This window comes from Ambystoma mexicanum, chromosome 12 (genome assembly GCF_040938575.1).
Source record: "Ambystoma mexicanum isolate Mex_15411 chromosome 12, UKY_AmexF1_1, whole genome shotgun sequence".
Lineage (NCBI taxonomy): Eukaryota > Metazoa > Chordata > Amphibia > Caudata > Ambystomatidae > Ambystoma > Ambystoma mexicanum.
In genome coordinates this window covers 795,810,104-795,833,024 of record NC_090936.1, presented here as the reverse complement: position 1 = coordinate 795,833,024, position 22,921 = coordinate 795,810,104, and the positions used below count along the sequence as shown (strand labels likewise).

Here is a 22,921-nt window from a genome sequence, read left to right as displayed (position 1 = left end):
GACTTCCAAGCATGTATTTCTGTCACACCCTATTGGTCTGCCCATAAGTCGAATCACGTGTGCATGCTCTGGCAGTTTACTTGCAGGGGGGCTGAGGGCTGTAGACCGTGGGCTTGCTCAGGTGCCGGGTGCTTACTCACAGTCGGTTGAGGGACGTCACCTGTAGGAATGCTCAGAGCTAAGGTGCTTATGTGCAGGTGGGTCAGGCTCTCACAGGAGAGCTAGGGGTGCGGGAGCCTCTGCAGTGCCCCGGCTTCTGGGGCTCTTTTGGAGTCTGCAGGGGCTCCATGCTGCATAGCCGGGTCCACTGAAAGTCCTAGTGGGAGCCCCATTTCAACACAATGTGTCAGTGGAGATTGCCTAGAGAGGGGGAACAATGTGATGCATACATTATAATGGATACAGCTAGAGCCCAGGTGGGGTAGATAGCTGCAGATTATCATGAGGTGGACAACCAGCAGGGAGCTGAAACACTAAATGTCCACTGAAAAGCTATGAATCAGTCATGGTCAACAAGAGGCTAATGTAGACAGAAGTGGCGTACAAAGGCAAGAAGGTGATGAGATCGTGGCTGGATACCACAGAAGTCTGATGAAGGTGATTAAACCTGAAAGGCTGCAGCATATGTGGCCGGTAACGTGTGCACTGCAAAGGGCGTGTTTAAAATTCTGTCTCATAGCACTACTGATTGCCAACATAGGTGCAGCTGCTGGGGTCCCCCCTTGGAATGAGACCCATTTGAACTGAAGAGGTTCAGAGGTCCTGACACATTTAATGTCCTGAAATAAAGGAGTGTGTTGCTGTGCCATAGGACTGCCAACACGGGGCAGCTGCTCTGGCCCATTTTGACTGAAAAAGTTAAAAGGCCCTGATGCCATCCCTGCATGCAGGAGAGATAAATGTATGTTTGTTATAAGAAGACTTAACAAATCAGTTATTTGTATTGACTGCTATTGGAATACAATGTGTTTGCACCTTCAGGAGAGATCCACAGTACAATAGCATATATTTTGCCCACATGTTCATGAAAGTGATTTGGCAGTCCCTATACTGGAAATGTTTGAGGCCACTTGTTCCTGAAAGTGATTTACAGTCACTATACTGGCATAGATTGTACATCTAGCTTTATGAAATGTATTTATTGATAGATTGTGGTCACTGCTTTATAAAAAGTGACTTACTGTGTCAATGCCAGCGTATGTTGTGGACACAGTCATGATGAAAATGTAAAATACTTCCATGTACTGTTGGTGAAATTGAATCTTCTCGATTTTTTCACGTGTTACCCCAGAGAACCAATTTTAATGGCATGGCTTTTTACTCCATTTATCTCAAAATATTTGCCATAAAATGGACCATTTCAAAACATTATTTTACACATTTTCTCGGCAGAACTGCATCCATACCTCCTACATTACTAGGGCTACTTTGCTACATTTGGTGGGCGAAATTAATGCCCTTCCAATAAAAATATTCACCTGCCACCATTGACCTTAAATTGTTTATAATGCCAATGCCCAACTTAGGATGCACCCACCCTCCCAGCACCAAAAAGTTGCCTCTATCATGAACAGCACATACAAAATATACTGGTTAGCGCACAGTGGTGGTTGTTACTTTTGGGCACAAGGGCACACATGCTGCCACTCTCTTGTTCTCATAATAGATAAAAACAACACTGTGCTTTGCTCTTGCTTGGTGGCCCAGACTGGCTCCAGGAGTCTGTGGTGCAGCCTGTGCTTCTTCGAGAGGTTGGGGGGTGGGGGGTGCCCTCAGCAGGGCTTGCAGGGGACGATGGGGAGGTTGCCAAATGTTGTGTTACGCCGCTGCAGGAGTATCAATATAAGGTGCATTCAGAAAAATCCTGAACAGAAGAGAGTAGTCGTTTGTGTATACTAAGGTAATTAATAATCGACATACCTCACTTTCAAATGCCCTTTGTGCCTAGGGCGCACGTTTTATTGACGCAGCTCATGGGCTGCATGAACGCATCTCATCTCGTGCACCAATCAACGTTTTGTGATTGGCCCTATTGAATTTAGGGAATGTTTTCAGTGCTACAAAAACAGTCAATGGGGTCTGCTAGTGTACGTCTTTTGTAGGGGTTTGCCTCTGTTGCACCACAAGACAGAAAATAGTTATATCGTAAAGTTCCTAATATAAGATGCCTTGTGGCAATTAGTGCAAAATAAACGCATATTAGTAGAGCATAAGATATTCCCTGCCATGGCGGGAAAGCTAGAGGAAGAAGCGTTTTTTTTTAAATATGAGCACACATTTCAACTGCACATCTGTAGGCTGCCAAGAGCTCTGTTAGTTTTACACATATAAAAAAATCAAATGCTTTCAGCGAGGAATTTTAAGGCCAGACACTATGCAGTGAGACAGTGAAGCAAATTTGATTTCACTTTACGTCAAAAATAAATGCATTGTCAATGACTCAGTGCTGGCAGGCTGGGCGAGACGAATGCAGGCCCACCATTTATAAGAAGCTGACAACAGCTATAAAACTCTTTCCATTCCCGAGCATGAACCTCTGATTCCGAGCTGCAGCTCATCAGAAAACAATCCATGTGAACGCGCAGCTAAGAAAGCGCAGCCTGCAATAATAACCGGGTTTTTTTCTCTCCAGAAACTGGAAAATGCTCTGGTAGGAGGAAATTCTGTCACGTTGTGTTCAGCGCTGCGTGATTAGGCGAGGCGAAAATATGTTGTGTTCTACAAACTGTTGTCAGTGGAGAGGGACACTTTGAATTGCCTCTTGCAGGACTGGGCCTTAATCACACGAAGCGGCCCTATACGTTTCGCCCAGGGTAGAGAAACTTTATAGCACTTTGCTTGGCTCCACTGGCTGAGGCGGGGCGCTCTTGCATTAGTGAGTACTCTTTGCAGCTGGGAGATGGTGCTTGCTGACGCTGGTGCTGTAATGGGAGACGCCATTACAGAACGAGTGAAGACTGGGGAAACATAGCCTGTAGCAGAACCAGCCTAGGGCTGATGCTATTACAGACCAGACCGTTCTCTTGAGGGCAAGTGCAAGGCCTTCACGACCCATGCGAGGCAGCCCCTGGCACCTGAGGCCAACCTCACCACTCAAAGGATGCAGAAGAAACCTGAGTGGTGGAGTAGGGCCCTCTCCTGCAAACCATGTTCTACCGCTGGGCACTGTCCATTTAACAACCTCAGAAGGCAGACCTACATTGTTTTGTGTAATCCCGTTCCAACAGGGTTTACTGCCTGAGTAGGACAAATGACATCACCCTCGATTCTGGGCCGGGATTCCAGCCTCTTTGTCCACACAGCTGGAGGCTGCCATCGTACCCCGCCAGGGATTCAGGAACATTTTTCTTTTTAAAATTTCTTTTCCCTCCCTCCCTCCTCCCCCCAACCCCTCTTACCTTCTTTTCTGTCGCCTTTCAGGAGCAAACGCGCTGGGGACACTTCTGTTTCCAGAGCATCCGCTCCCAATGGCCGACATGAAAAGGGAAAACAGACTCTGTTTTCCCTTCCCAACAGCCATTTTCAGTGTCTTTAAAAAAAAAAAAACATTTTAGCACCCTGGTCTTGGGTCGGGGTACTAATAGCAATATACCCCTCGCGGAGGGGACATTACTGAGTCTGGTTATGCCCCGGGGCCTATAACTATGGGGCCCGGTGCATTACCAGACTGGGTAATGCCCCCGCTGCTCGGGGCATATTGCTTAAATAGTGAATGAAGAAGAAAATCACAGTTTATGCCCTTATAATGTATGGTGACATTAGTAGGCCATATCTGGTTTGAGACATGGTATATATATTGAAACCATTTACAAAGGCCCAATCAGAAAAATAATCTACATCGTTTCTTACTTAAAGTTTCCCTCTTTAGACGTTTTATTAGAATACAGATGGTGGGTGGAGTAGAAAATTCAAAGACGGCTCCACTCTTCTTTATCCTCCATGGAATACATAGAAAATGCAAACAAAGTGTAGAGGGCTCTCTATGTAAATGAAATCCAATGTCAACAACTTTGTAATCAGCCCTGCTATAATTTAATATTCTGTGTTTATTGTTGCTCACTGTGCGGGTCATCTGGTGAGATGGGGAGGATTTGAAGAATGGTTGGTTGTTGTCAAGAGCAAAGAGTGAGGTTAGCGTAAACTGAAATCATTCCCTGGCCTGCAAATTTGAGTTGGCAGAACTTTATTATAGTATTTTATCCTATATCTCCCAAAATGCTAATGCTTGGCATGTGGGTGGCTTTTCATATGCATGCCTCTTGTGTGGGGCTTGGTTCCCCTCTAAAAGATTAGATTTGCATTGTGTGATGTGTGGACCTATTTAGGTCAACCAACATGAGCAATTACGACAGTAAGGAAGCAGCTGTTCTGTTAGGTGTTGGTTGCCTATGTGTGCATGATGTTGTGAATCAGGTAGTGTTTTGCACTCTTCCTGATGCCTAATTGGGTATTAGCGGAGGCCTTTCAGTGCATGTGTTATGTGGTCCACTAGTTTATGCCCAATGCTGAAGCATTCAGCCTTGCTCTATAGTCTTTGAAGTTTGGCCAGTGTTTTAGATGGGGTAATAGTACCTCTAAAATATGTTCACTTTTTTCACCAGTGATAGATTATGAATTAGGACAATTTTCCCAGTAGTGTCTAAACTAAAATCATCAAGAACATATGCAGGCCCCCAAAGAGTTGGTAGGATGAACAATGTGTACAAATAAAAGTTGCCATTGAGTTCCAAAAACTGCATCCGGCAAACACACACATTACATCCAATCAAAACAGTGCATGAGAAATCATTCTTGGCTAAGAGTTATATTATTTCATGATGGTATCCATACCAAGATGACAATTGCTATATAATGTATGTATGAAGCAAGCAATCGTCTCAGGTGAGAATGATTTTGCCCCAATCTGCAAATGTGAAATTGAAGGTTCAGTATTTGCTTTCGAGTATCCACACGAAGCACCAGTCCTCTCTATGCATACTTACTAATATTTGCAAACGAACAAGTCAAGAACTATGTGAAGCATCCCTGAAGTGCTAGTGCACTACTATTATTTTCATGAGTGCTTTTTGATGGTTCTCTGATCATTACTTAATTGGTGAAGGTATCCTCATATGATGGCTAGCATAGGGAGACTTAAGACCAGCCCAGATTGTTTACCATGCAGAATTTGCCTCAAGAAGAATCACATGCCTGATCTACTCTGCCAGCATTCCACCTCGCCTCGTTCCCTGATTATTAGCGCTCTTAAGCTGGTGTGACAAGTTGTATTTTTTGACAGTTTGTAATCAGAGTGGACATTTTCAATTTACCAAGAATTTTCGTGAATATGGTTCTCCTTTTTTGCTGCATACAAATCTTATTGTATAACCTCCCTTCACCGTTCCCTTAGGATAACGGTTGACTTGCATCAACAAGCGCGTGGTGTGCGCAATCAACTTATGCGCACGTTAAGCGCACGTTATAGAAGTGCTGAGATATTATATGATGCTTGCATCTCTCTTTCTTGCTCTAATTTACCATGCCTGTGACTGGCAAACTGTTTTAGTCATATTACCCAAGACCTGATTAATTCGTAACAGACTGCCAATCTGCACCCTCTATCTATCATGAGTACTTGTGCTGCATTTCACATTTGCGTGAACACTGTGAAAGAATGATTCATGTTTCATGTATGTCTATTGGGGAGATGCCAAGTCAAGGAACCCGGGAGCTCAGTAGACAGAGATCTGAAGGAAATCACTATCATGTGGCATCATCTTGAAAATATATCATTATGCCTTCAATGGAATTATAGAATGAAATCTGTAAATGTTTACCTTCTTCTGGTGGCGTAGTGGCATGGCATATCCGTTCTTCTCCTATGCCAGCAGAAGTCGCCGCTCTTATTGTAAAATGGTAAGTGGTATTGGCAAGTAGCTCTCTGAACGTATGCACACGGTCATGAGCGGAAACCGTGGTCGCACTGCTTTGAAATACTATGATGTAATGAGTAACCAATCCATTTGGCTTAGAAGGTGGATCCCACTGGACCAAAATGGACTGCCAACTATTAGCTGTGCAGTGAACATTCTGGACAATATCTGGAGCTTAGGAGATACACATGCACCAAAAGGTTAACATTCTCACACGACTGACAGAGAGACAATAACATTAGCATTGCTAGCATCCCTCCCCCGATCCCTGGCTCACAGAGAGGCGTTGGATTTCAGGCACCAAAACTGCTTGGCCAACAACAATACAATGTGTGTCTGTCTTAATAAAGTCCAGGATTAAACAATAGGCAGATATCACATTTACAAATGTCTCCCTGGGAAGAGAAGGTGTATTCTCTTCAAATGAAATGTTCCCCATTTGAATGTGGTGTGAGATTGAAAAACCAATCCACTTGCAATCTCATACCACAAAACCACAACTTACTGTCGCAGAGTGAGGACATCAGAGCCTGTCCCTTGAGTTGGCTTCATTGTATGTGAAACAAGCAAAAATGTGGCAACTGTGACCCAATATTTCTGGGATTTGATAGCATGGTAACAGTGTTTGAGCTTTTTAACACTGAAATAGGATTTACAATACCTACATAGCATTAAACAAACACAGCGAGTTAAAAAATTGTGATGTAGTTTAAAATACAGTTTAATTAGTATTGACTTTTTATTGCAAGAGTACATTTAAGCAATGATCACCTGTTCCTCGTGATGTACTGGGTGGTAACAGTAGAGACTCAAGTTAATTGCAGGGTTCTAATGCCGGTCCCCAGGCGGTTAGCAGCCGGTATAGCAGAGGGCATCTCAGGTTTGCTAACCTATGCCCCACAACCAGTTTTTTCTCAAATAACAGGTCGTGGCAAACTCATGACTCATTGTTTGAGAGAAAAAAGAAAAATCTTCAAAGAAGGCCACTATGGAAATGGGAGAGACGGCTCTGTTCTAAGCCCTTTTTCCATTTCCATGGAAGGCCATGGTAAGTTAAACGGAGTGCTAGAAAGTTAAAGGTAAGTGGCGGGGCGTGTTGGTAGACTAGGGGAACAGTCAGAGAGTGTGGGGCAGGCAGCTGAGGTAGGGTGAATGGTTGGGCAGCTTGCTACTTCCTCTAAACCCACAATTTGATCGTTAAGATTTAGCCTCGGTTTGGAGGAAACTGATTGGCTACCACACGTAATAGACATGCTAATTAAGGCTCATAGACTAAGGGAGGGGTAATTATTACAGGACAATGACCCGCTCAAGTTATTGCCTGAGATGAAGCAGAGGGCTACAAGTTAGGGAGGGATAATTATCGCAAATGATAATAACCACCCTGCCTACGTCTATAAGGCTATTGGGACATGGAGTGGTGCAACTAAATAGTAAAACATGCTTATTGTGGGGGGGACGGGAGATGAGGACACAAACGTAACTCCCCCTTAACACAGCTACAAAAATGTTTTTTTGTAGTGTTTGTCATGCTAGTGCTCAACACAGAATTCTTGTACTGAGGTCTATAGAAGAGATTATAGACTGCATTCTGCGCATTCTGATTGGTTTGAAGAAGGCCATTAATGGAATCCACATGCTAATGGGTCTTTTACTTCGACAAATCAGGAGCTCATTTTGGAGTATCCAAGTAATTCGGCTGCAGGGACCCGTACGCATGCGCAGGTCCAAGCAGCTGAATTTTGGTCATTTGCACAGAGGAATGCAAAGATTCAGGACAAAAGACAGCATACAAGTGTGTACACTGCCTTTTGCAATGTACATTTGAACACCGCCATGCAATTGAATGTTCGCTGCCAAAAAGGCTTTCATGGTAGGCAGCGTTTACAATTCAAATGGATCCCCCTGCTCTCCACCATACAAATGCGGGCAAAATGCGGCGTAACGTAAGCAAATGCGTAAAAGCCTACTTATGAAATTAACTCCTTAATATTGTTTTGAAAAATGTTAAACTGTTAAATGCTCTGCTGGCTTGGGGTATTATTATGGTCGTACCTGATTCTTTTGTTGTGAACATGACTGCATTGCTGAAAAAGTCTCCATTCCCAAACTTCGTGAATGCTGATGCGCTGACAAAGTAGGTTGTGAATGGCTCCAGTCCATTCAATTGTGCTTCGGTGAATGCTCCTGATATGTTCTAATCAACAAAAAAGAATTGTTAGCTCAGATTAGGATCTTTATCGTAAAATTACAAATCTCTTTAGAAGTGCTGCATTCGCCCATAAACACATTTCGCAATAGCGCCAATAACATCCAGCATTTGTTGACAGTAGTAGAATTTCTGCCTGCATCCAGTCCATGTCAAGTTGAGTATGATGACACATTTCGCAATAGCGCCAATAACATCCAGCATTTGTTAACAGTAGTAGAATTTCTGCCTGCACCCAGTCCATGTCAAGTTGACTATGAACTAGCATGGTTAACTATTGCAAGATTTTTATGAAACTTTTATCAGAAAGTGTAACACATTCTAGTGGCTCTTATGGAGTGAGCATTTCAAAGTAGGGCTACATTACAGAATCTTTGCAATGGTGCAAGTGCAATTCTGCATGGTATTACAACTAGGGCAAAACTGCCCTATTGCAGAAAACGTATTCTTTCAAAGCAGGTTTGCACCAGGTCAGTGTTATTACCACTAGAGCAAGCTTTGCATTAAAGGAGCATCTCACATTGACAGATGCCACCGCACGCCAGATTTACAACACCTAAAACAAGAGCAAATCTGGACATGCCTTCATGTGCACAAGTGATTCACAATGATTTGCCCATGGCTACCTCTGAGATGCTCCACGCAGGTCCAGATGTGTTGCAATTTGTAGCTTTGCGAATCAGGCATGAATTAACAGGTGCAAAGTCATGGGCAACTTCAAATTCTCTCCATTGGTTATCTTTGTGTATCAAGCCTTATTTCCTCTGAATTAGGACAATGTTGGCCCCAGTGTTAATACCGTACAAAATGACGATGCGCCTTGTGGACATTTTTTGTAATAGGGGCCCTGAATAATGTAAAGTCTGACAATTATAGAACTCTGTTACTTGCAGTTTTATTACTGTTGTTATAACTTTTGTAACTCTTTCTACCCTTTTTCGTATGCAATTTTATTTTTTTCCTGTCTGAATAATATTACAGGGAACATGTATAAGAAGTGAAAATGGCAGGTCTTCCATGCTTTCAGGTTTCTGTTAAAATGTTTCCCCTTTGGGTTGTGAGGCAATTTCAGCCTAAGCAGCCACCTTGCGTTGTAGAAGCAGAGGTTTCAAATTGGAAGACGCATTCTGCTAAAACATGCCACCGTGAAAATAATGGATCTTTCTAATTAACTGCTGAAGTTTTGAAAGCAAACGCCATATTTTTAACATTCAAATGTGGGCCATTTTCCTGAAAGTGTGTATCTAACTTTAATGACATGTTAATTAGACATGTTTTTCTAAATTTTACATTTACATTTATAATGCACCCAAGTTGTGGAAGAAATGTAGCTCAGATCAGTTCGAAACCTACATATAGATCACTTTTTTCTGTAATTTTTGCACAATAGTTGAAACATAATCTTGTGAGCACTGTAGGAAAACATACAATATATGATGAAAATACTTATATGATTGAGAACATGTTTCTAAAGGAGAAACAAAGCTTCATTATTCCGTCCTGCTTATTAATATTAATATGGCTTCTACTGCTTATGGAAATTATAAAAAAAACACGTGTATATAGTGCTTCATACCAAGTCCATCCTGCTTTTAAGAACTGTAATAAGGTGTGGATTTTTCCCCAAAATATTGGTACTCTTAGATGTGTGTATGTACTTTGGGCATATGCAGTATGTCTTTTGAAAGGTTACATTCTAACCACATGATTTCAGTTGAATACTTCTCCAGTAAAAGTATTGGACCAATGCCTTCTTTTATCTAAAATTCCAAATAATGCCAACATGTTTCTTCTATTCTTGTTGTACTGCTCAAAGATATTGGCCGTGGAGTGTTTCAATCTTTGGTTTTGGTTCAATCATTTCAAGGTGTTTTCCACTTTATGTGCTCATTTTCTGCCTGCTTCATCAAACAATTGTATATTTGTTTCCATGTGCTCACCACCACCTGAAATTCTTTTTGGGATGGCTTGCACCTAGCATCTCTTTGGCTCAGTTCATAGTTGCTAACTCTTTAATTATGGTGTTCAGTGTTTCTGATTGGGGTTCCTTAGAGAGCAAGTGTATATCAATGGTTTTGTGTTTTCTGTGTGTCAGGTCCATCCTTATTAGATTATGCTTAAAAATACTTCTTTACGTGCCTCCATTTTCGTTACTTTAAACTTCACTTTTTTATATCCCTATGCATCTGCTGCCTTCTTTTTCTGTTGCTATTTATTCATTTTGTGAGGCTGTTTCAACAGCCACTCACATCTCACTCATGTGTTTACCTGTTTTCCTGGTTTGTACCCTGATGCTTCAATATTTTAACTTCTTTTGCTTTTTTCCCCTATTTTCACTTCTTGCAGAGGAGATGGATTCCTGCATGTAACTCTGGTTCTTGTACCTGTTCACTAACATGTTCATTAATACTGTGAAGTGTAACCCGCAGCCTACTAACAGTGCCCCACGTTACGATGTGTTAGCTCCTCTACCAAGAAGGAACATGGCTTAGATAGCCTGTTCTATGCAATGTCTACAGCTCAGGAGGGTCGGCAGCCATGTTTTAGCTCACTGTACTCGTCACAGAGGAGAAATATATTTTTCCATATCAGCTTGGTCCCACCCACATTTCCCCTCTAAATGGGAGAACCATCCTCAACCCCAGACACATGTCTCAGCCTTGTTGTGCCTCATCACTGAGGTGAAGCAAACCTCCTTAAGGAACAGTGATCAAAGGGACCAGATCTGGATTAACTTTATTAATGTCGTGTAAAGCTTCAGGTGTTACAAAATGTACAAAGGTGTGGGAGCCTCTCTACTGAGATCATGCGGTTTGTGCTTTACCATTATTAACAAAAGGAATACATAGGGACAGTTTCACCAGACATAATGTACATTGTTCTGAAATAGTTCCTCTTTAATTTGGAGATTAAAAGTTTAGATAATGTTGTTTGGGTTAATTTATTAAACCGAAAGCTATTAATTCGTTTAGGTATCAAATTGGAGCTGTTTTTTTTTAATCAAATTCACAAGTGTTGTTTAAGGCAGGCAAACATGGTGTATAGGCTTTTTCATCGGCCAAGCTATTTTTTTAAAAAAAAAGAGTGATCATTTCTTTCACAGAAATCACGCATTTTGTACATGAAAGCTGCCCATCAACTATGGGGATGGCTTTGATGAAGTAATGTTTAAATCAGAATCCTAGCAGTTTTTGAAGTTGCAATATCTCTCCCCGTCTGAATCACATTTGCAGACACGAATGTAGTAAAACAATCACCATCTTTGCAGTGCTGATTGAACTATTAAGTATGCATTCAGCATGCATGCATGAGCCCCATGTGGAAACAGTGGTAGAAAAGAATGCTTTTGGAAAAGTGTGTTAATTAGGGGTTCTGTCTAACAATAGCCCCGAGAAGCAAAATGTTATCTAGGTGAGAAAGGAACAATGTGTTATACAACAAAACAGTGCAGGGTTTTCTTTAAAGAAAAGAAAAATCAAAAGAGGATCTTGAAGTTATGATACCTTTATTAAGTTAACTTATGATTTTTGTCTGCTAGCTTTCAAGACCACGTGGGTCTCTTCCTGGCAGTATTCAAAGCCTATCACCTGCCTTCACTCCATTACTTGTCCTCATAGCAATGGTGCTCTATTTCTTTGTCACATGCACATTTCTCATCCTGAATATAACAATCGACAATGCATTGTCTGTGAGGATTTTTAATTCTAGAAAAAGTCTTTCACAAAGTGCATAAATAAATTTGATTTACTTTTCAATGTAATATCATTCAAATTTAAGTTTATACAATGTGAGCACGATACTGTGAGTATTCAATTGCTAAGTTGGTCATCACTCGTATGATGTCAACAACATATTTGTACTCATTTGGTACAAAGCAAGGTGTGTACTCAAAACATACAAGTTATACACCTTGGTTTTACAGCACATCTCATTTTCCTCCACACACTTTATGCCATGAAAAGTAAGTGTAAAGACAGGGAGGTCAAGTTGCACAGCTATGCGTCCATGTCATGCCTCAAACTAACACTTGTAAAATATGCAGCACCATTGCACTTGTTTAACACCCACTTGTACACATACAAATAGCAGATGGATGAATAACAGTAGCCATTCACACAGGTGGCCAAGCAAGACATTGTACCATATGTGGTTTGCTCCAGATGGTAAGAACTACCAGTTAGGGCTTGGAGACAACACATACAGAACAAATACAATGCAGCTCAAATGTTCGAGCATCATGGAAGAAGCATGAACTTGTTTTGCTAAATCATAGGTATCTACAAATAAAATGGTGAGCTGCCTGGATCTGCTGACCATTTTCAGCCTCCTGGTAGAAATGAAATACTACATTGATCTTAACAGGCCGATGTAACAGATACCATTCCCTCTCCCTGGTAAGGTTCCCCATATTGTTCTATTTCTTTGCCACATTCACATTTCAGCGCACTGTGGCGCTGGTACCTGGCATCACCCAGCCATGGGTTTCCACTATCCTCTCATAGTTATTATTCATCATGATGAAATGGTCGCACCAGCAAATGCCCTTCCCTACTGTCCCTGTGGTCCTCAATCAGATAAAGGCACATTCATTTCAAGTCGCATAGGGCTTCCCAAACGTGGTAGAGAACCTAGAATGCAGATACATGGCCATTGAAGCCCCAAGGGCAAGAGGAAAGTTCTTTAGAAACAGATGCAGGCAGCTCTGCATCAACGTGCATACAGTCTTTTACACTAACACGCCGTTCATGCACATATGTTCTAGATTTACCAGATCCACCAATGGCGCTCCCTGATCCTGTCTTAGATCAAGCTGCCAGAACACATCATGTAGGGATTACCCCAATGCCAAGAATGTCTGCTGGGTCTTTATGTGAACACACAACACCCCACAAATGCATGTTTTCACAAACCTACCTTGAATCTTGTCCTAGCTCCATCCCAATGAGCACATGCAACACACACTGCCACCATGACGTGGTGAAAGTGGAACATAGTGAACACTGGTAGGAGCTCTGCTTTTCTCACCTTACATATTTCACAATATTTCCTTACAGCACATGAGCATCCTCTGCAGGCTGCCCCCTTGGCTGCCAATAAATGCCCTTTTACAGCAATCTCCAAAGGTAGTACTGCTAATATTGGCGACAGATATTTACACTCCAGGGTCTGGAGAAAAACCCTCTATGGAATTGCATCACTGCATAGTGACTTGTCCTGCATTGACCCAAGTATTAGTTTTCTCATAGAAGCATTTCTATTCAGAAGCAATTCTGGACATGTAATACTGCACTTAACAGTGATCTAACCTAGCCTTTGCAGAAGTAGCTGGCATCAGATGCCAGTGTCTACATACAGAAGTCTACACTTGTTATACCGTGGGAGCACCTGGGGGAAAATGATGCTGTAATTTACTTTAAATTACCGTCGTGTGAGGCTTTACAAGGTATTCGTGTGTGCTATTTGGTTTATGAATGCAATGCCCTCACCTATGTCGTGTATACTGGGTGTTCCTGGGTAATTACAAGGCAGCATATAAGTCAATCTTTGATTGTTTCCTCTGACGTCTGAGACTGGAATATGTATTATTCCCACAATTATTACTTCACAAGTCCAAGATTGCAAAGTTATTAGTACATAAGTTTTTCTGGAACTAAACTGTTGGCATTCACGCACCTGGATTCAGATTTGGGAGCGTGCAGATTCAGGATGTTAATGAAACTGGCGTTCAGGCACGAATAGGGAACATCAGAGAGTGAGAGGCCACCATTGTACCTGGGCCAGTAGGACATACTCCTTAGCCGCCTTGTCTTGCTGCCGATACTTTCCCTAGCAATTCTGCCCTTAGGAGTTTGGCTACATCCAACTCTTACTGCACAATGTCCAGGGGCTGGTGGACCTCTGTGATGACTGGGCTGAACAAAGAACAGGCATCCACTAGGTCCCACCCATTTTCCTCAACCTGTGCCTGGGCTGCTTCCATGGCTGACAGTCCCTCAACAGTGTTAGACACTTGCAACTACAGGGGCAGGAGCAACAGTTGAGGAGACCAGATGGTGCAGTTGATGCCTGTTCCTGACTAGGGGCAAATCCCCAGAGACCTAGAGGAGGGGCAGCACGCTTCCTACTTTGCTTGAGAAGTCGTTGTGTCCTTCACCACCACCAGGAAGTCCCCACCCCTCAACTTCTGCATGTTGCGTTCAACCATGGTTACAATGTTTGCAGAAATATAAGTTGCTAAAGTGTCCAGGTCAATGTGGTTGTGCAACTATAGCATTCTGCTGGAGGAGGGCAGGGGCTGGATGTGCCTAGAGTTGTGGCTGGAGCCCGGGGATTTTTGTTTTTGTTTGAAAGACGGTGGACTGAGGTGTTGTTGATTGCTCTAGAGCAGCACACAGGGGCGTGCACATGATCAGGGCTCACTTTATAATAGTGCGGACTGGAATCAGAGATGAAGCAAGATGTCTGTGTCTAACATTTTACCTCACATTTATTCTGACGTAGTTGTCTGCAGCAACTTCTGGGATACATGCTGCATAAGGGCACTGTAAGTGGAAGCCCATTATGCTTGCTTTGATGTTAATTATATTTAAATGTCAGGAATTCAACAACAAATACATACACATAGAGTGGTCACTTAGATATAACAAGAGTGGCAGGTTACACGACTCTGCTTGGAGCCCAGCCATACTTGTATGTCGAAGTCCCCTGTTTGATTAATGGATCATAGAACAGGCACTGCTGAGCTCAGGGTGTAATGGAACTGTGTTCACTGCTTATTGCACCCATCATTCTTTGTCAATCTAGATACTTGACCTGTATTGCTCTATTTATCAAATCTTCCTCTCAAGCATTCTTGCATGCATAACCGTGCACTTAATTAATTGGACAATATTTCCTGTCGATTTCTCAGTTACCCCCTGGGTGTCCTGTCTTATTGGTGACTTGAGAGCATCTTCTTCTCCTTCTATGATACAGCCCCATTGCTATCACAATGTTTGGTATCTTATTATTGACTAGAAGTAGGAAAATTTACTCTGATGACACCCCACAGGCTGCAGAATCTAATTAAAGTTGCTACTTGGAGCCATCTGTGCCTAATAGTTCTCTCTTTGCTAAACTCTCTTTATGCTCCTGGACACCTCAAATACAGACTATGGATTTATGGAATAGACAACAACTGCTTGACCAGATGTCTATTCCTTTGGCAGATCTTTAACTCCTGGCTTTGCCGTCATCCTCATCCATCGTCATTCTCATCTAGTTCTGTTTCCTGAGGGTACTGCACTATACTTTACCTAGGCCCTGCAAGCATCTCCCTGCTGTCTGATTCTGGCTTCCTGTTTGCTATTCCGTCCTCATTTGATGTGTGTTTGCAGATCTTCCAGTTGTGGTTTCCTCTTTTCTTCACTGCCAGCATGAGACATATGCTTGGAGTTATGTTTGTTTTACCATGCACTCTTGCCACTAAGAGCTAGTCTCTTGTATTGGACGTTTCTTCCACTTGCTTTGCTAAATCTGCTCACCTGTCAATGAATAAGTAATGCCCGGTGAAGCCTGCTGAGGAGGTAAGGGCGTCTGACCTATTCTGTTTTCTGCTGTTCGGCTGGTATCACTAGCCCCCTGATCTACTGAAAGTCATACCTTCCATTTCTGCACATGCCACTGCACAGCTTATAGCTGCCCTGACTCGCGTCAGTCAGCTGGGAGGACCCAGCTGCAGTTTGAAAGAGAGCACGAAAACCAAATCATCAGCTGTTCGCCAGTGCCGTTGTCAAACCACGCCCACAGGAAGCAGCGTATACATCTCTGATGCGTTAACCCGTGCGGTGTGCAGCCCGCTGAGGAGTTAAGGGCGTCTGACCTATTCTTTTTTCTGCTGTTTCGGGCTGGATTCTGCAGGATTTGCGGTAAGTGCTTGTCCCTGCATTATATTTGTATTACCCTAATAAATCACTGCTCACTGATTGAATACCCCTTTGCTAAAACAAACTATTAATGGAACCCACAAAGCCACGGACGCGCTTACAAGAAAAATTGGAAGAATCGCTAGCAATTGTGACCAAAAGCACCGACTCACTAGAAACGCATAGAAATCACACGTGCAACCCAAACAACATTGAAACTAAAATGGTGGAGCTCATGGGTGCTCCACGTTCAACAGTGAAATTAAAAAAAGAAGATAAGCACTCTCCGTTACCTTCTGCGGCTAGAACTCCGGCAATATGTCACCCGGATGACCAAGTACCACCCCCACCAAAACTCTCACTGAAAATTGTAAATACGAAATCAGCAGGAAAGACTCCTCTGTTGCTTGATCCCCAGGCTCCTTTCCCTCTTGACCAATGGAAGGTCACTCTTCCTACACAAACATTGACCACTTTCCCCCCTCAGCCTTTCAATCACCCAACTTCTTCTGAAAAACCTGACTCAGAGAGGCAACGGATTCTGCCTCTTAATCTGCCCAAACTAACTACTCATCTCTCCCTTGATACAACAGCACCTGATCACTTAAAACAAGTTCTCTCCTTATCAATGCAACCCCAACCACCAAGTGAAAGAGTTTCCAAACCTGTTGACGATGATTCCTGTTTCACACCAACCCTGCAAGAAAGAGGCTAAACAACAATGGCAATCAACATATTACCCCTCAGACTCCTTAAATTGTGAGAATAATAAACCATTGTCTGTTCGTATAGCTCGTCTTTCCCTTGATATAATGGAAATAGATGCGATCATGGACTCCCAAGAGAAAAGAGCAGAAGTTTTTGGGGAGGTTCTTAATACGATCCCAAATCAAAAGATCAACACATCCACACCCATTTCAACTAAAGGAGTTCACGTGCCTTTAGACATTTCTCCAAAATCTCCTCAGGATTCAATGACCAACCCAGTTAACAGCAGAGTCTTAGAGCTAGAATCCTTTTCTCCACTTAAGAAAGGTGAACCCTTGGACAACTGCCCTGACATCCCGGAAAGACTTCCAACTACGATGCTTGACCTTCAGAACACGCTAGTAGCAGTGTTATCAGTAGCAATGATATCTTTTTTAAAGATCCAAGAAGCTATGGTTGACACAACTAAAGACCAAGCATCCCTGCTAGCAATGATTATGACCAAACAAATCCAACTAGAAGGTTTCATTAGAACTATATAAGAGCATCTAAACTATGAAGTGGAAACTTCTAGGACATGGCAAAGTCGCCTTGTGGAAGTCGAGAAGATCGAGCGGATAAATAGAATTTGATGGACACAATATCAACAATTACTAAGAAAATTATGGACGAAAAAGCCAAAAAACACCCACAAGTGAGTTCACAACTAGACCAATCAACCAAACAAACTCAAACAGATTTCAGTGCAAGCAGATATAACCAAATTAGAGCAGATGACACAATACGAAATTCAAACTTACCCTACGGGATCACTGGACCTACCATTACCGAGCCCGGCTAATGACGAACCAGCATCATGTACTCCCTTTGATATTTTTGATCTAACAAAAAGAGGCCATGTGGGAAACGAGCTGACGATGAAGAAGAAAAAAAAGACAAAAAAAAAACACAAACAGGCTCTCATGCTTTCCTGAGAAAAATGCAATCAGTCCAAAAATCTCATTCACAAAACATGCCTATAACTATTAAATAAACAACCCAAAACCATCCAACTCCAGAATGTGGAAAACACTCTCTCTCTTCCCAGAACATTCCCTATGCCAAGAATCCGATTTGAATTAGCTCTTCATTCTATACAACCTATAGTTCTCTGGAAAAAAATGGATCTCCACAGGAAAATAATCTCTCAAGATCAAATACTATTGCTCGAAACACTTAAAGAAAAAAAAAACAACAAGCTTTTCAGGTCACATCTCTTTCCCATTGGACTTCTGAGATCAAACAAAAAATGCAAACGGAATCAATTAGCGAAGAAATGCTGATAAATAGACCGCAGCATGCGAAACGCAAAATTCGGAACAACGACTGGATCAAAACAGTAGCCAAACAGAGCAAATATAAATACCATCTAAAATGCAAAACGGAAATAAGGACCCTTCATGAACTTCCAGGCTATTTGAATTATTTTCCAGACCGCACCATCCGTGATCTATTTTTTCGTTTTCGCCTAAATATCCTACCGACCCGCGATTATTTAACTATGATAGAAAAAAACAGATAATAAAACTTCTGACTGCCGTTTCTGCAAAAAGAAAATGTGCGTGAAACACTTTTTCATCTGATCATGATCTGCCCGGCTCTAAAAGAAAAAAGAGATCTATACAAAGACTTCTTTGGAATATCCCATAAACAAATGACCACCCAAGAAAGATGGGCCAACTTATTAAGAGGACAGGACAAACGCCTAATCTTCACTGTAATCAAATTTTGGACAGTGATCAATGACGACAGCAAACTGTATGATTGAAATGTAGTGATAAAGTTGTATTTTCTTCACAAATGTAAATTAAGTGCAAAATGAAAAGTTTGTTAAATGTGGGATGTATTTACCCATGCATCCGAGCCATACCTCAAAAACTGTGCAGTACTGACATGGAAAACATCATGATGGCCAGAGCTTCCCAGAAAATGCACAGGGAAATGCATGAAGAATAGGCTGCCACTCATTTTTGCCGATGTTATGGGCACAGAAGGACACTGCCTAAAACCACCATTGGACTACCCACACAGTAGTCTGAAACCATTGGGAATGGCATTGCTGATTGCCAAAAGCAAACCCATAACTGTTGGGAATTCATTTTCTTAAATCCCAAAAAGGGGTGCAGTACCAGTACTCACCACTATCCAAAAGCCGGCGTTTTAAAACCACCAGATTTTGTAGAAACCTGAATAAATGAACCCAAAACAGGCCAAAGAAAGACTTACTGAGAGGTGGATACAATGTAAAGTTATATTCTGAAGTGACTTGAAGGTTTATAACAAGACTGGCTGAGCTGTGGATTTCAGCAGTTTAAGTAAATTTGGACTGAAAGACACTAAAAAAAATCTAAATGTTTAAATTGACTGAGGGACCTACTTTTGAGTGTCACATAGGTTGCAATTGTTTAAATGTCATAGTTTTAAACTTAGAATCAGCCTTCTAGCTGCATATGTGAAAATGTTTAGTTTTATTTGAATGCAGAAACTGGGGAACAGAAATGACATGTAGCTAAAAACTGGCTTAAAGAGATTCCAATTTGCCTGGCAACTACCCCCATCAGGAGTGAAACTTGAGTCACAGCTGTGTTCCCAGGCCTAGCTGCCCTTTTGCTGCTCACACCAAAAGGGATATGACACTTCCCTGATTGAATTACCTGGGCTCTGCAGGAAATTGAACAAAGCCCTGTCTTGACTCAGGCAAATGTTTTATGGCGGGAGTCGTAAATGGAGATTTCTCCTGGAAGCACAGGGGAGGGGCACTGCCTGTGAGAGCAAGCTGGCTTGGCAGAACTGGAAAAACCAGAAATTCAACCTTGTGCTGGAGGAAAACCACACCCCTTTGGGGCCAGAACATAACTCTAAAAAGATGAATAACTCATAGAGCGGACATGTGAAAATTTTATAAATGATACCATAATTCTTGTGATTTTTCTGCCCACATTTTAAGAGGTTTTTAGAACCGGTGGCATGTTCAGGGGAGTTTTAGCGGAAAAGAGGATATTACTCAAAATGTGTGCATGTGAAAAATCTGACACTTCATCAACTAATGTCCATACTCCTTGCGCACATGTGTGTAAATTTGGGTCAATGTCTGGAATTGCAAACCAGTTAAAAAGTGCAAAATATCGCCATTTCTGAATGCAAGCCCCCAGGAAGAGCAGATTTGGACAGGGTATACCTCCTGTAATGCATGATGGGTGCATATGATTTTAAAACAATATGTACCTCTGCAAATATGTATTTGGTTCAAATCTAGATTTGTGTGTAAGTTGACAGGAGGAGTGGACTTTCTGCAGGCTGTAAAATGACATCACTCTGACACAATTTAGCTCCCCCAATCAGGGGAGAAATGAAAGCTTGGCCAATGATAAGTGGAGAGGGGCTGGCTAGTGATGCTGCTCACACACACCCATTTTCAAAACACATAAAAGCAGAGAGACAGGACAGATAGGGACCTTCAAATCCATTTGCAGCTGGAAGCTCTGCCGGGAAAATCCATACTTTACCTCCATCAATCTCCAGAGAAAGCTGTGCAAAAAGACCCAGAGAAAGCAGAGCAGTATCCAAAACCAAAGAGCTGAACCAGAGACCCGTCTAAAACCTGACCAGATCCATGGCGAGGCCCATTTCACTCAAGAATATAGTGTGAGTACCTAGAAAACTGTGCAGAACCAATCTCTTAGTTAAAATAATATAATTCAATCTATTTTAATCTAAGTAGAACTGTCTCCTAACTGTCACCTGTCATTTGCAAAGCTGTCACCTGTGATTTGCTAGTTGCAAGCTGCACTTGTCTTTGTGAACTTTAAAATTTCAATCTGAAAAACGACCTTTATTCAATCGCTCATATCTCCGCGACCGTTTGTGCTAGAGACTTACAGTAACTTTCGTCTGGAAGCTGAGATCCTAGGCTTTCATAGGACCCCAAAACGATATTGATAGCCCTTGTAGTTCTTCTGTAATAGCGCCCGGCGCATTCGCGAATTTTGCCGCGATTTGAAAATTTCTCCACTTGCAAAAAGATAGCTGCTTTTGCTTTCCTCTGAAAGAAATTTGTTTGCCTCATAAAAACCATCCCTGCATCATTGCTAGTGTGAGCCTGGACTAATATTAACTTGATTTCACTCACCCTGAACCTCCTAGAGGGAATTAAAAGCATTTTAGCATATTTTTTTCTACATTGCCAGCACATTTAAAAGCATTTGGGCCTGTGTTTTCAACTTCTGTAGTCTAAGTTGCTGGGTGAACTGAATTACATTTGAATTGCATTTCTGAGAATTGTGTGCCTTCCTTCCATTTCCTTGCATTGCATAAAAGGGGGGGGGTGAATTGTCCAAGGAAGTGATTACATTGTCTTTTGCTGAAATTCTATCAAGTTATTTTCTTTACTGCATTTCATTCCACATTGCATCCATTTGAAACCATAAAAGTATTGTTGCTATCTTATCCATCCTATAACCACTCATCATTGATTATAAAGAAGTGTGCTAGTGCCAGACTATCCATTATTGATTACTGATCAGATTAAGTGTGATATTCAATTATTAATTTATTATAAAGTGTGATATATATATCTATATTGTTTAAATTCTCAAATAAACCTTTTAACTTGCAAAACAGAACTACTTCTTGGCTCAGTGGGGTCAGGAGGATTCCAAGAGAGGGGTGTTATATAGGGGTAGTCATCCAGAACGCATGAACTGGACATAAAGATATATCAATAAGGGTTTTCATTCAGTATTCTAGACTAGGCGTTGACTTGGCTGTAGTGCTGAATTGAATCCTCTTACATAAATCAAACTAAACATTTTAATTAAAAAAATAAAAAAATAAAAAATAAGTAATGCCCCATTTCTTCCTTCTGTGGTAAAGTATTTGATTTTGCTTGTCAGGTTTTTCAGTACTGTTCTTGCCTGTAATGGTGGGAGCTGAGTCAGTGATAAAAAATACATCTCTCTGGCTCTTCTCTATCTCTTCTGATGTATTTCCTTGAGATGGCCCTAAGTTGTTTTGCTTACCATTGTACATTCCATTGGGCAATTTCAATGCATTCTGTGTTTCCTTTGTTATTTCTTTAGTTGCAATTGCTTGATTGTATTTTGTATGTTGCTTGCACAAAAGACATTGTTAATGGCATCTCCAGCAGCCTTTTTCTTTTTGCGCCTTTAAAACACTTATGTTGGTATTGGCATATGTTTGTGTACTTGCTATTTCTCTTGTGCAAACATGTACACTGGGCTAGCTTTACCTGTGTTTCTTTCAATGAATATTAAACAAATGTTAATAGATGTGCCCGCTTTTGGGATGTTCTTTACTTGTCATTCCATTTTTAGCTTGCAGTGACCGAAACTCAACCCAGCAGCAGAATTCGATCCTACCAAAAGTGCAAATGTTGCTTCTCTTTCTATATTACTTGCAACTAGTTGGGCCTGATTTACAGAATAACCTGCAAAGTGCCCACATATGTTCCAGTGCATGCGCTAGGATTGTGTAGCGTTTTTTAAATGTAGGATTGCATGGTGCAGTCCTACTTTGCGGCTGGTCACGGGTGGTGGTAAAATCTGAGTCCTTCACAGTTTGTACGGATGCACAATTGAATCTGTAAATACGAATCTGTTTGCACTTCATGGGGTGTGTTTGTATATTTAAACGGTGCCTCCCTCCCTGCAACCATGTTATCCCTCCTATCTCTACTTTAATGAGGATGCTTGCATATTCCGCCCCTTCTTCTTCTTTGCACTGGGCATGTATTCTCGCCTCGTGCAATGCACGCAAACATTGTGCATTGTGCTAAGGAACAGCACAAAGTCAGATTTGTAAATCGGTGGACATAGTTTTGCGCAGCACAGAGAGCAGTTCTGGCGCAAAATGCATTTGGGCCACGCAAAACTATTTGTAAATTAGGCCCATTGTGTTTACTTCTATTTTACTGGTGGAAAATCCATTCTCACTAGCACATAGTAGCACTAAGCCTGTTTATTGCTTCTTCAATATTGTACTTATGTCAATGTTAATACTGTGCCATGACAAGTGAGCTCTCTGTAATAGCGCCACGATGCCCCAGGGCAGTTGTGCGCTTTAAAAATGCAAATAAAAAAAATAATAATAAATATGAACATATTTTAATTTCTAATGGTAATTTCTCACCC

The 22,921-nt window shown here is 41.7% G+C and overlaps 1 protein-coding gene across 12 annotated transcripts in view; it reads right to left on the bottom strand.

Moving 5' to 3' along the window:
- Nucleotides 1-22,921, bottom strand: part of PTPRQ (protein tyrosine phosphatase receptor type Q) — a 2,012,995-nt gene that overhangs the window by 605,131 nt on the left and 1,384,943 nt on the right. For 10 of the 12 annotated variants that reach the window (XM_069629300.1, XM_069629298.1, XM_069629293.1 and 7 more), the window contains 2 exons: nucleotides 7,968-8,109; nucleotides 5,817-6,086 (listed from right to left, as the gene is read on the bottom strand). In XM_069629300.1, the coding sequence (XP_069485401.1) occupies nucleotides 5,817-6,086; nucleotides 7,968-8,109 (412 nt within the window). The remainder of the gene's footprint in view (nucleotides 1-5,816; nucleotides 6,087-7,967; nucleotides 8,110-22,921) is intronic. The other 2 variants (XM_069629297.1, XM_069629303.1) reach the window with 1 other exon arrangement.